The sequence below is a fragment of the Pelecanus crispus genome, chromosome 1 (assembly GCF_030463565.1).
Source record: "Pelecanus crispus isolate bPelCri1 chromosome 1, bPelCri1.pri, whole genome shotgun sequence".
NCBI lineage: Eukaryota > Metazoa > Chordata > Aves > Pelecaniformes > Pelecanidae > Pelecanus > Pelecanus crispus.
In genome coordinates, this window is record NC_134643.1 from 188,416,519 (window position 1) to 188,431,289 (window position 14,771).

Here is a 14,771-nt window from a genome sequence, read left to right on the forward strand (position 1 = left end):
TTTTATGTATTTTAAATGCTTACTTTCTTCTTTCCCTTTAAAAAGGATGATCTCTGAGGGGAGGGCCTAAAAATGGTTATTTTATTATCTCCTGAAATATTGGAATTATATTTAAGAAACAGACATTAGGCTGATCCAGATTATTGTTGGGTAGCTCCTTTTGTATACAGCTCAGAACATAGTTATAAGCATAATTCAGACTCACTTATTAGTTAGCAGAGCTTTGCCTTACAGTCTTCTAAAATAGTCATAGATGTGGAGGTTAGCTCTGTCCTTGTGTCACAGGGCAGCATCTGCATTATGTATAAAAACGTTTGCACATACTAGCTCATCATAAAAGCTTGAGCTATTTTTGAAATCTAATTTTATTTTTCTTTAGGTATTTTTGATGCATTTTCATTATGCTTACAAATTTTAATAATAGGTTTTTGGGTTTGGTGGTTTGTTTTTTTTTTTTTTTTTTTTTGGTAGAATTAAGAGTTTTAACAAAACATCTTTCTGAAAAGTGAGGTAGAAATTTCTCACCAGGGTATTTCTTTGTATGTTTGGAGCTGGTAATATATGACTATAAGCAGTCATCTTGGCAAATTTCAGGATAATCAGATGATTAGTGGGGATCGTTGTCTTGGTGATTTATAATTATGTTCAAATTTGGTAATGTTAGGAGGACAGGGAGGTTGTAGTTGTTTACCGTTGGGTTTTATAAAACTTGCTTTGCAAAGCTAGTTTTTTTCTCTTGGATTCTGAACACTTGGCTGCTAAGCATCTCTTTCTCAGAGAAGAAATGGAAGAATAAAAAGGCAGGTCCCCAATTGTGTATGAATTTATTAATTTGGGTAACTTGGTGACTTGTGTCATATCTGGCTACCTATGATTATGTAGCTTAACTCACTGGCCACACTCCTGCAGGAATGTTATCTGAGCATAAGTTTTGTGACAACATCTGGAGCAGCAATCCAACTCATGCCTGTTGATCTGTAGAAAGATTCAATTAGTCATTTTACCATCTACTCCTCGTTGCAGCCTGACACTTATCATTACAACACACTTACTTAGTTTCCCAGTCTTGTTTGGTTTTGCTTGGTTGATTGTTTTTTTTTAATGATTTCAGACATGTCTGAGGGTGTAGATAGGGAATAATACTTCTTTAGCAGATATTGAGAAAAGGTTTGAAATTCCTACATGCATCTATTTTGAGGAAAGGACTTAAAATGGAACCAATATTTACCAAATATATTGGAACATAGGAGAGGTGGGCCTGTGTGAACCTCATGAGGTTCAACAAGGCCAAGTGCAAGGTCCTGCACCTGGGACGGGGCAACCCCTGGTATCAGTACAGGCTGGGGGATGAAGGGATTGAGAGCAGCCCTGCCAAGAAGGACTTGGGGGTACTGGTGGATGAAAAGCTGGACATGAGCCGGCAATGTGCGCTTGCAGCCCAGAAAGCCAACCGTATCCTGGGCTGCATCAAAAGCAGCGTGGCCAGCAGGTTGAGGGAGGTGATTCTGCCCCTCTGCTCTGCTCTGGTGAGACCTCACCTGGAGTACTGCGTCCAGCTCTGGGGCCCTCAGCACAAGAAGGACATGGACCTGCTGGAGCGGGTCCAGAAGAGGGCCACCAAAATGATCCGAGGGCTGGAACACTTCTCCTATGAGGCCAGGCTGAGAGAGTTGGGATTGTTCAGCCTGGAGAAGAGAAGGCTGCGAGGAGATCTATTTGCGACCTTCCAATACTTGAAGGGGGCCTACAGGAAAGATGGAGAGAATCTTTTTAAAAAGCCCTGTTGTGACAGGACAAGGAATAACGGATTTAAACTAAAGAAGAATAGATTTAGACTAGACATTAGAAAGAAGTTTTTTACAATGAGGGTGGTGAAGCACTGGCACAGGTTGCCCAGAGAGGTGGTAGAGGCCCCATCCCTGGCAACATTCAAGGTCAGGTTGGCTGGGGCTCTGAGCAACCTGATCTGGTTAAAGCTGTCCCTGCTCACTGCAGGGGGTTGGGCTAGGTGATCTCTAAAGGTCCCTTCCAACCCAAAGCATTCCATTCCATTCCATTCCATTCCATTCCATTCCATTCCATTCCATTCCATTCCATTCCATTCCACTTCAGAGTCTAACAGCTAAAAATCTAGAAGGCACAGTCTTCTATCAGAATATTTTGCTTGGCAAGTTACACATGCCAGACTTTTCAACATGGGCATTGATTATGTTTTCCTAACTCGATTAGTGTCTAATTTGAAACTCAGGAGTCTGATTTCGAAATTGTTAAATACTATGAAATATTTGTATTACTTTAATTTCTGATGTTTAAACCACACCTCCCATTTAAATACTGTAGAATAAAAATTCTAAATGCTTAGGTTCATCTTGAATTGGAGACTCAAAGAAGTGGTTGTGCTTTACCTTAATTTCCCCATTATTTCTTTTCTGTGTCTGCAAAATTAGCACTGATGCTAACCCCTGCTTCACAGCAGTGTTATAAAGATAGATTAATTAATGCTTTGAAACAGTTAGATATTATTGATGAGCATGATAGAAGAAACCTTGAGGAAAATTAATAATTCTGTCTTGGAGAGCACAGTTTGAAGGCTATATATAAAAGGTATGTAGATAAAGCATGAAAACACTTATCATTCAATGACACTAAACAAAATCTTGAGTAGCTGCTCAGTTTTGAGACTTTTTGGAAAAGATTTTTGAGATGCCTAGCATGAGACACCTGAGGTCTGGTTTTCAGAATGTTTAGCATTGCTCTTGATTACTGACAGAAACTGAAGGTGGTTTGCATCCTAGAAAACTTAGCTCAAAAGACTTTTAAGTGCTGAAAAATCATTGGATTCTTAAAAATTCCAAAACTAAAAGACTACTTAATTCACTAGTAGGTGTGGGAAAGTGAAGTTCAGTCATCCTTGTTGTCAAGCAAAGTTGATAATTTACATACAGTACTTACCTACTAATAATGCTTTTTTTGTTCTCAATTAATTAAAATGTTAAAAATGTTTAAAAAAACATGTTTAAATATGGAGCCATAGACTTTAGGTTCATAGCTAACTTTGGACTGTACTTTTTACTTCAGTGTTATTTGGCGGCTGTGACAGCTACTTTCACACTCTGTGAGCATGAAATCTAGGGCACAGTTAGTTGGCCAGATCCAAAAAATGAGTGAAGCATCTTACCTTCAGTGCTTTAACTCCCAAAGCTAAATTCCTGGTACAGTCAGTGGAACATCCTAGGTACATCTCTGTTAACTCCTTCTGTGCTTTCACGGCATCAGAGGTACTGCTAATAGGCTCCTTCCTTTCCTTAGAAGGATAGCTTTCTGAAATAAGATGAAGCAATTGTAGTATTTCCTCTTCTTGTGTTTGTCTAATGGTTAGAATTTTCCTGCAGTTGTAGGAGAGGGAGGGAAGAGGCCTTGCATCAACAACTCTTATGTCCAAGGCAGCATGCTAATCATAGGGCTATAGTTAAACCCCTTGCTACTACCAACATTCGGTTGCTCTGCAGCAGAAACATGACTTAAAGAAGCAGAAGAGCAGCAACCAAGTAACAGTTTGTTCCCTAGACTCAGAGTATTTTTCTCTTATATTATGCAAATAACTGAATAAAAATCAGGAACAGTCCTGGAAAGCACAAGAGAGAACTCAAGAATGCCTCCACCTTGGAAACTCTAGGCCTTGGTATGGTATGCATAAAGGTGTATACTTCAGTAATTTTTCTGAAAGTTAACTTTGCATACTGTGCATGCTGAATATAATGCTGCTCATATATAACAGGTGTGGTCAGACCATGTCTAACTTTTTAGGCCTTTTGAGTAAGGAAGCATCAAGACATTTAATCTTTGAAATGCAAACAGCGTGAGACACAAATGTGTGTTCTTCTCAGTCAAGTTTGTGACAATTCTTGGTATAAACATTGTGCAGAACTTTAAACACCTACATTTTGTGTTGAAAACACACAGAACATGTAGAATAGGATTTAATTCTAGGGCATAGACCTCTAAACATCGGCATCTGTATGTGAGCTTGCGTGTCTAATCTCAAGAGATGCATACTCAGTACATTTAATGGAATTTGGAGAGCTGTCTACCTGATGTCTTAAAGGAGACCTAACAACAGAAGTGCCTAGTATTCTGGAGAGGTGTCTTAAATGGTATCCAAGACATCATTAGCCTGAAATTTTAAATTATGATACAGAACTTAGGGAAGACTAGTGTCCTGCTAGAGAAAGGCTGGAGGCAAGGTATGATACTACAAAGCATCCAATTTACACTGGATATGAAGGTGTGGCCTACTAAATCGAGTGCGGTTGATCAGTGTGATTAGAAGGGAAATAGACACCTACATTTGGATGACTGCAGTCTGAGGCTGAGTCCTATTGGTATTATTTTGGAGGAAAAAGTATGTGCAAAGTAGAAATTTCCTTGATCACTCTGTTAGGAAAATGTGTCATTTCTGCCAAAATCGTGCTTGTGTTTGTCCCATTTCAGTTTTGCCCAGCCGTTTGTTTTACAGAATGCCCAGTCTGAAAATCAGCAAATAATTTGTTAAAATTAATTCAATCCAGAATTTTAGCATTTTGTAGTAAGCTTCTCCCCTCCTCCCCCAGTATCAAGAAAATTGACAGAGGTGATTCTGGAGAAGACACTATAGGAGTACAGTTTTGCTTTGTTTAAAAAGTCCATTTCATTGTCATTCTTCATGATTGAAAGCTTATTCTTCTTCACTTATCAAAGACATGTATTTCTTCACAAGATTTATATATTTTGGTTTTTTCTTTTCCTTTCTTCCTTTGGTCACTATCTATTGCAGTGATGTCACAAACAGTGCCCATGCAAATATTGCTGTAATCCACATTCACCAGTACGTTATATTACTCTTCAGCCCATTCTTACATTTTTTTCTGAGTGCAGGCTGGACATTTTCCCACTAAATAACAGTATGAGACATTAATTATCCTTGAAAATGTACAGCCTCTGCCTCAGACCTTATGAAGATGTTAGCCATTTTGTAGGAGGGTACACTCTCATCTACTGTGAAAAATGAGATTTTGTGTGTAACTGCATTCTGAAAAGAGAAACTTTCTTCAGTGAAGAATAGGTGCAATTTACATTTAATGCAAGCCACAGTAGAGCACTGAGAATTTACCAGTGTGCATAGCTAACCCTAAAATAATGAAAAGGTAATCCTAAAATAGCTTTGTTAAAAAATTATTGAATGTGACAAGGTTTTTTTGCTTAATGTCTGAATATGCAAAATGATTTAAAAACTCTGAAACTCTTAGATCTGCTTTGGCTTCATTGGAACCTTTGGAGTACTTATTTATAATTCAAAACAAACAATGTTGTACAGGTATTAACCAGAAGACAAAAAATTATAAACCGAGTGAATTAATGCATATGTGGATAAGAGTAAGAAAAATGCACAGCGAAGTCACCCAAGCAGCCTTGTTTTGCTTGGTATAGTGGCAGCATGAGAAAGAATAAATGTTGAAACTATTCTAGAAATACAAACAGTAACATATTTAGTTTTGTAAAACCAGGTGGTTTAGATATTTTGAGGAGTTCTTACATTAACATATGTATTCTTAAGGTGTATTTCTTGCTGAATTTATAATCCCCATCTGGGGCCAATTTAGTATGCTTTTAATGTATGTATTCTGAATTTGCCTACTTTTCTGAATAAAATGTACTAAATATGGAATGTAAAATATTTATTTGGCTAGATAAATTAAGGTGAGCTAGGAGATGTGATTTTAAAGCTTTTTTTCTTTGTTTTTAAGGTGCAGCTTTGCTTTTGCTAAGACTTCAGTTTTAATGGAACTCTTACTTTTTTTTTCATAGCAAGCAGTAAAGGAGAATATGAGAAGAAGAGAAGCAGAAGAAAAACAGAGGCGTGCTAAAATAGCTAAGGAGAAAGCAGAAAAAGAAAAACAAGAGAGGCAACAAAAGAAAAAGCGCTTGTTAGAAATGAAAACAGGTAAGTGATGTAGAAAACGCATTTTATCTAGTGTTTTACTGGAAATAAAGCTGCTGTTTTTTCATTATCTGAATGTGCTATGAGAAAAGACAGAATAAATGAATGATTTTCACCTATTAAAGTTTACAGCAAAGAGGTTCTTAAATTTTGTTTTGTTAATGAGCTTCTCTAATGACCTGTTTTCCTCAAGCTATTTTAGAACTCATAATGCTGCTTTGTATTTTTTCCATTAGAATATATTGAGCCTTGTGTGACCAAGTATAAGTTCAGTTATGCTTAGAACCCCTTACGTTACCTGAGAACAGACATTTTCTAAATCACAAAGGCATTTTCTTTCTTTTAACCAAGGTTACATATTCATTTCTGTTCTTTTATGAGAATAAGCCCTTCCTGAAGTACTCTGGATTTTTCTTTGAGTATGTTAATTGCTATTTCAATAGGTCCCTATTGAAACACCTTAAAAGAAACCTCAGCCATGCATTTTTAAAGTTACTCATTTATGCTGTGTTGTCCTTTTTCCCAAAAGAGACAGCAGACACTGCAAGTTCTCTGTTACTAAAAAAGATGTCTGATGATCCTCTATACTGCTATATTTTATCCCAGACTGAGCTTCTGGAATCTTTCAGAATGATACATGACTTACTGTGTAAATTATCATGAGCTACTCTCATTTTTTTTCCGAGCAGATCTTGTTAAACAGTTCCCCACTCAAACCCTGGTCAGCACCTTTGGCGTAAATGATTATCTGTCTCTTCCACGTTTCACTAATAGCCAGAGTAGGTGTGTTTAGTTTCAGAGATTCTTCAAACCAAAATCTTTGATTTATTTTCATAAGAACATCCATGTCCTGAGGTGTGAGACTAAAGCTTTCTCTTAAGATGGGAAACCAAGCAGCTGCCCTCTGAACGCAGAATTTCTAATTCTTTAGAAGTAAATTCAAGACCCACTCAGAAAACTACCCATGACAATCTTTTTAAAGTTCCCAGAAGATAGAGGAGGCTGCAGAAGACTAGGAAAGGGTAAAACTGCTATCTGTATTAATGCATGATGGGAAGTGTTTCAAAAGACGTTAGATATTCTTCTCTCAGACATGTTGTATGTATGACTGATACTGCTTTGGATAGAAAATTGACAGTCTTTCAGAGAAAATTAAAGCTCCCCTCCAGTCTTGTTCTTTGTAATGTCATGTTTAGGCTTTCTAGAATACAGATGCCAATGTTACGGACTTCTGAGTCATACCCACATGTGTATGTATGCCTCTGGTAGTTAAACCTACTGCTTCAGCTACTGTAGCGGGGAACTATGTACTTGTCATCTACAGATCAGGTAGGTCATTGAGTAAATAGCTGCTTTGTCTCTTAGTAGCTTGTTTTTTTATTAAATCATATAAGTGTACAGAAAGAGGTTTCTTGCTCTCGTTAGCAGCTACTTAAGGTTCAGCCTGGAATGACTGATCTAAACAACAGCAGATGGGAAAAGATGATGTTAGGATCACCTGAAGCTATAAATGTCTTGAGTCTGACATTCACTAAATTGGCCACTGATGAGTTGCTTTTTGCTCTGCAGAGCTCCTTGTAAGGTTTCTTGTGCTTGTTTGCAACATCATTTTAAAAGTCTATTAGAAAACCCAAATTCTGTCAGTGCAAAGCATGTGTGGTAGATTTGTTTGTCAGGAAAGACAGCAACAACAATATGAAAAGTAGGGGTGGTTTTTTGTTTTGTTTTGTTTAAATTTTGTCAGTCTTATTAATACTGTATATACTAACTGAAGAGGCATAATGTTGCTCTGATTCTGATGGCAGAATAACACACATTCAAAAATTATTTTTCTTTTTTTTCCCCTCTTTTTTTTCCTAGACATAACTAGTTCATGGAAAGGCTGTCTTCTTATTAAGAATCTGTAAATTAGTCACAAAATGTTTACATCTGACCTGCTGACAAATTTCTAACCAGGTCCTCCCTCTGTCAAAATACCAAAACACTCTTATCTGAAGTGTGACTGTGGAGTAACTGATTTTTGCTGCATATAATTTCTTTATATGGTGGTTAGATCAGACTATATTGATTTGTAGGAACATTATTTCAATTATTGCTTGAATGAAGTAGCTGAAAACTCATTGATATCACCATCCTAGAAAATATTTTCTGGGATTCAAACAGGTGCATACTTGAAGAAGAGAAAAGTATACAGTATATGTACTAACTGGTTCTTCAAGATTTTTTCTTTTCCGTGAAGACATCGTAGTGTACTCTGCACCTCCGCTCTACATTTTTCAGTAACATTGCTTTTTAACTGAAAATGACCTGAAGCTTAGGGATGCCTGTGTATCACTGTGCTATATGCCACTTCAGAGTTTCTTAACTTTCTCTTAAACTTAAAAAAAACCCAAACCCAAAACCAACCCCACCTTACTGGACTGACAATCATTAACAGGACTGATTGTGCTAATAACTTATTCTTACCCATTATTTGTCATTAACACTACAAAATAGTTCTTACTATCAATCACTACCACTACATGTTCAAAGCAGTCAGTCCTTAACAGCTGTGTCCTAAATTTGATGTGAATATGAAATCCTATGGAGCTGATGGTGTAGAGTTGTCAGTGATAGCTACCAGTGATGGTTTTAGTTGACAAGATGACATGGACAAACTGGAGAGATCTTCTACAAGGGAAGCTAGAACTGAAATGACTATTTTTTTTTTTCTTCTCTACAATCTTCTCTTGCCTTCCTCATACCCAGTTAGGGATCTTATTGTTTTATAAGATGGCTTAGTTTCTAGACAGTTCCTGACCCTTTTGTCTATTCCTAGATTATACAATGCAAAGTCCTTCAGGGGGTGTTAATTCCACAGGTCGCCACAGTGCTTTCAGCTGGATTTTTTTCCTTTGCTTAGCTGCTGCTTATATCTTCTAGTCTTTTCACAGCACTTGAGGTTGTGCTTTTTTTCAGTGCCCATTAATTAGCCATTAGTGACTTGTTTACAGTTCTGGAGCTTCTGCTTTCAGCTCCTGCCCATAACGTTCAAGGCTGGAGCTGCTAGCCAATGCTTAAACAGGATTTATATCATGATACTAAGCTTGTTTTGTTAACCACTGTTCTCATTTACAAGACAGACATTTAACCTGTCCTAGATTCCCCTTTGTTCTTGAAGTCCTTTTTTTTGTATTTCTTCAGCTTTCATCTGCTTTTGGAAGTTATTTGAAGAGTAGGGTTTTGTTGCCTATGGTGCCACCTTCTGCTGCATAAGGTGGATTCATTTCTTCCATAAAAGTGACCTACATAATGCTGCAAAATTTTTAGCTTTTTGGGGGGTATTGCTGACTTTTTTTACATTCACAAAACCCTAAGATCTTAAAGAAATATGTACAAAAACATGATTTTATGAATAACTACCAAATATGTGAGTTGAGCCAGTTAGTTGTGTATAGCACATTAGGACTGTATCATACCAGGTTTGCCTAGCACTACACAGATGTTTTAAAACAAAAAGAAAATGATCCTGAATTAAATATAAGTCCTGATTTTTCACTTAAACTACTTTGGGGGGAGGTGGGGAGAAATCCTTCTGTGTAAATACAATGATTTCATCACTAGTAACTGACATTTGCTGCAAACATGAGATCTGAGGCGGTCCTACAGTATACCAGCCTTCTCACAAACTGTAATAGTCTTCCTCAGCCTATGTTGTGCCTTTGATATCCAGGTGACAACTTAACCATCTAGATCACAGCTTACACTGTCATCCATACCTCTGCATCAGACTGCCTTTGAAATACTGTTACACCAAGTTCAGTGTTGATATGGTCATTTTCTAAAATTAGATAAATATGTATAGTGTGTGATAAATCTTCATAAAGTTTTCAATTTGATTTTTTTAATATTTCAGGTATAAATAATTATATCAGTATTGTGTAGATTGTAAAATATGTGTAGTATTTTATGAATATGTAGTACGGCATCTTTTTAGAAAAACTTAATATTTTAGGTAGGCTTTATACTATAAATTTGGACCTCTGTTAATAAGACCATAGATTTTTTTTTTATTTATATGGAACCATTTGACTTATTCTCTTGCAGGTATTTTGTTGATATTTGGACCTGAAGCCAATGTCACATTTAGATCTCTGTAAATTGTAATTTGCTAAAATTCTCAATCTCTACTTTACAACTTAGATAGTGACACTTGTGTGTCCTAATGATCACAGTTCAAATGGTTCACTGATATAAAAGGATGAGAGTCTTAAGTTTACATAATAAAAATATCAGCTCCATATTTTCCTTTTGGCTCCATCCTAACTTGAAAAGTAGTGGAATTCATTAAAAACTTTGAATGTCTAAGCAGTGAATGGTATTTGGTATTTTGAAATTTATGATAAAATCTGTCCTCTAAATACTTTCTGGGTTACAAAATGATATTCATCATGAGATGCTTTGTCAATAAGATTGCTTTACTTGCTTCTGTGAAGCTGGTTCAAACTATCACATACTACTGTTCCAAATGTAAATAGCCAGTGGAATGGGATGCCACTTGTCTGCATACTATTAACATTCAGATACATACTTTCTCATGCTTTTCAGATTCTCAGTAGAAAGCACACCAATCAATTATTTTGATCTTATCAGACTGTAAAGAATTCTATAACTGTGATAACACCAGCTAAATTTATTGTAATATAATTGAGAACTCCATCATTGTGGCATCTTCATTGTGTCTTACTTTGAATACTATTTAAGTAACAAGCCCCTTTCATCAGTGGTTATTTACAAAGGCTTCCCTTTCTTATGCAAAAGCAGTGAAGTGATACCAAAATGATGTCTTAAACATCTGATTTCCAATCTAGAGTATTAGGGTTTTTTCAATTGTGTTACTCGGTTGCACTTTTGTCACAACTAACTGGTTTTAAATCTGCGTTCCAATTCATTTAGACAGTTATGACCTTATTTGCAGTCCATTTTGCAGCATTTACTTTTGCAGAGGTTTTACGTTGTTTATCTGGTCTTGGAAAAAAACGTTCATGTCTCACAAATTTGCTAAGAGTGTTTTAGGTTTTGTTTCTTCAGACATTTACTACTTCATTAGTGTCTGCTAAGTTGTGCAATATGAATATTTTCATTAGTCCTGGCATGTTCTGCAAAACAAAAGGACACCATGGATCCCAACACTGACAGTTTAAGCAATGAAACTAGTAAACGTAATTAGGTAATTAAAATTCAGATTCTACAGATAAAATGCTTGCCTTTGAAATAAATTAAAAAATCCACCAACCTACACATATTAGTAGGTACCCTCAAAGACCCTATTTTCCCTGCCAAGCTCAAGTTAGTAAGTTCTCCTTTGTTAATTTCTTCTCACTGGGAGAGGACAATCAATACTTCTTAATAGTATTCCTTTCCTCTGGGGGGAGTGAAGGACTGCAAATGTTGCAGGTTATAAAAATCTGCTCATGTTCTATTACAACTGAGTTGACATCAGTAGTTTCTAACATATGTTGATAATTTGTTGTTTTAAAATGTCTGCTGGGCTACTTTCCTGAAAAACACAGGTTTGGACAATGATAGGTTTATTGCTAGATTTTGGGCATTTAGGTATGTGTTTTGTGCAACTAAATTTATGGTGAAGAGGACAAAAGATCTGATAATGCTATATATGAAGAAATCCTGAGGGTATAATATTTATATCCAACATGTGTTTTGTGTAAGGGCTCTCTTCTCTAGGCAGTTTACCCTTTTGGAACTTCAAGCACTCTATTCATCTCGGTTGCTCCCTGGTGATGATAACTCCTTCTCTTTATCCTAGTTATAACTAGGCAGTCTAGGTATCCCATGACTGTCTCCACTTATCCTTAAATTGGACCCTCTTCACCAAGAGGGTTCCTGAGGTCACTTTTTGTTATTTAAATTTATTCTTAAGGATCATTTTTATTATGAGGCCAGTGGGCAATAAATCTGTTCTGTACCTGAGGAGTGTAACTTCTTCCTCTTATGCTAAATAACAATGAGCAGAAAGAACTGTGGGACCTTATAGAATTGCCTACTCAGTACTTACTCCTGCTGATACTTAATGGGCAGTTGACAGTAAGCTCATGACAAGCTTGGAGAGTAGATCTAATTTTGCTTTATGCCTACTAACAAAAAAAAAAAAAAAAAAAAAGTCCTATATATGAGGAACAAGTTGTGAGAGACATTGACCAGAAATTCACTGGAAAGGAGATGTCACCTGATATGTCACTAAGTATGGAGGTTGTTTTTCAGCTGCATTGGTATTGTTTTGACAGTAAAGTATAAATCTGGGCAAATTACTGAGAACAGGTGTTCCCTCAAGAATAACTGCCACATTTGTACTTGAAAATGATACAGAGAATGATAAAATACAGGTATGCTCAATTAAAAAAAAAATCTGGCCTGAAAAACAATGTGTGATGCATCTGCAGAAGGCACAGCAGAAGATGGGATACAGCAAAACCTCATCAAGCCTCACACTGTAGGACGTTCAGGGAATTAGATGTTTTTAGTACAAAAAAGTAGAACTGATCTGAATGTATATTAATTAAAACCCAACAACTAATAGTCACAAGTTGTGTTCTAACAAGATCTCAAAGGTGCTAAATCTTCTGAAGCATGGAGGTGTAGTTCACGCACTTGTTGGCAACCCATGGGCTCAGAATGCAGCAGCTGCTATTTGTTTGTACTAAGTAGTAGCTCCAAAAGAACAAGAGGTTTGGAAGAAACAATTCTTTTTCTTTCTGAAAATTTTACTTAGAAGTGGAACCTTTGGAGATAGTAGCTGAAAGACGTTTGTGAAACTGAGGTTTACACAAAGCCCCTGAAAAAATAAATAGCAGCTGTACTTGGGAGAGAGAGAAATAGGCAAAACAGACAGAACTGTTGAAAAAATTAAAGGTCATTAAAGTAATGTCTGTATTCTCATAAGACTTGTCATTTATGTTGTAGCAGTAAAATTTCTAAACAAATGTGAAAAGAATGCTGCAAACTTCAAATGGCATTATCATGAAAAAAAATTACAATCTCTGGAACCGTCTTTGGGATTAAGAACTCTAACGTTCATGCAGATAGTAGGTTTTGGTTTGAGTGAGCATTTCCTACTCCAAATACTACCTCACATCTCCTCCATAATGAGGTAGACATCAGAGTCCTCTTTAAACTCTCACTCCTGCCAGGTGTAAATGTTCTCATTCATTCTGTTTTTTCTGAATCATCAAAAGTTTCTTCTCTCAAGTTGCAGAGGAGGGGAGGAATAAATATCCTTACCAAAGCATTGGAGGGGGTGCTTTATTTTTACTTTCCTTAGTCCAGGGTTGTAAAAGAGCCAAGAACCTCCTCTGTCATTGTTGGAAAGCTAGCAGAAGAGAAGGTCATATCTCTGACTCTTGCTTCAAACTGAGTCTGCTGCTGCTTCTGTTTCTATGCTGTTCACTATGACACTTATCTTCACTCGGCAATACCTCAGTGGCTGTACAGAAGTACAGTCTTGTTACTGCATACCAAAATATTCTTGCTCTGAAGCTTGCTGACAGAAGTTACTTGATTTCTCTGACAGCTTCTATCCATTGAAAACTATTAAATGCAAATACAAAGTCTTTGAATCACAAACTGCTGGAGACAGAGAGACCATTCTAGAAACGTCATGACATATTTATCCTCTCCTGTTTATAGATGTTTGCTGTAGGCTACTAGTGCACAGAGGATGCAGAGCTAGGTGGACCTTTGATCTGATCCTCCTGGGTATTCTTGTGCATTTATAGCCACCCAAACAAAAGGGTCTTGCCCACCCAAAGCTGTCTGGAGGCTTTCCCTTGAGTAAGCTCAGTCATATAATCCAGTCAGAACTTTCTCACTCCATGACTGAGAAATTATGTAACTTTTAAATTTCCTTCAGCCCCTCATCTCAGTAGCACAACTGTCAATATGAGTGATTGTTCTGTGTATTTTCTGATTTATCGGTTGTTTATAAATTTGAATGGAAATAGTAATGTCTTTTCCTGTGCTCAATGAACTCCTTCAGAGGCACACAGTAACCAAGAGACAAGATGTTCATACACACTTGCACACATATATTATATTCAGCTACATATATTCTTATAAGAAACTTCGTTCAGTTAAGAATGCTACTAGAGTGGTTCTAACTGTTTTCTAAATGAAATTGTAATTGGTATGTCTCAGTAATAGACACTTTCTTTCCCCCCCCTGTGAAACAACATTAATGAAAATACTAGTTTTTGGCTAGTCTGAAAAACAGATTGGTTGCATTCTTGTCAGTGTCATCCGAGTTGGAGCTGTGATGTGTAAAGAAAACAGAAAAATAATTCATTAACACTAAAACTTATTGGCTTCTTCATATGTAGCTGATGGTTCTCACTATTAGCTGTCCTATCAAATCTTAATCTTAGATAACAGTCTATAAGGTTGGTCTGGTTTAGTTATGAGTGATTAAATATAAGCAACTAAAACTTAGTGTTCTGCTTCATTTAGCAGTTTTATTTTTCCACTAAAAAGGCAGGGTATCCCGAGTGAATAGAAAAAGGGCTGTAAGAAGACTGTGTTTTTAAAGTGGCTTTTTAAAAATATTGTCAGGTAATGCAGTATGTAATACATTACTAGAATGTCCTGTATTGTTTAGTGAGAGGGTATGTGTGTACACAGATAAATCATTTCATTTTCAGACTGTTAGTTATTACTTCTGTGGACTTTGTGGAAAGGTAACCTCTTTTATTAATGTAGCCATGCTTAGAGTTTCCGTTGTAGGTGAACAATCTGTTCTAGTGTT

General features: G+C 36.6%; 1 protein-coding gene across 1 annotated transcript in view; it reads left to right on the top strand.

Moving 5' to 3' along the window:
* DIAPH3 (diaphanous related formin 3) overlaps positions 1-14,771 on the top strand; it is a 277,409-nt gene that overhangs the window by 189,175 nt on the left and 73,463 nt on the right. Inside the window, exon 25 of the mRNA XM_075727918.1 lies at positions 5,845-5,980. Within this exon, the coding sequence (XP_075584033.1) occupies positions 5,845-5,980 (136 nt within the window). The remainder of the gene's footprint in view (positions 1-5,844; positions 5,981-14,771) is intronic.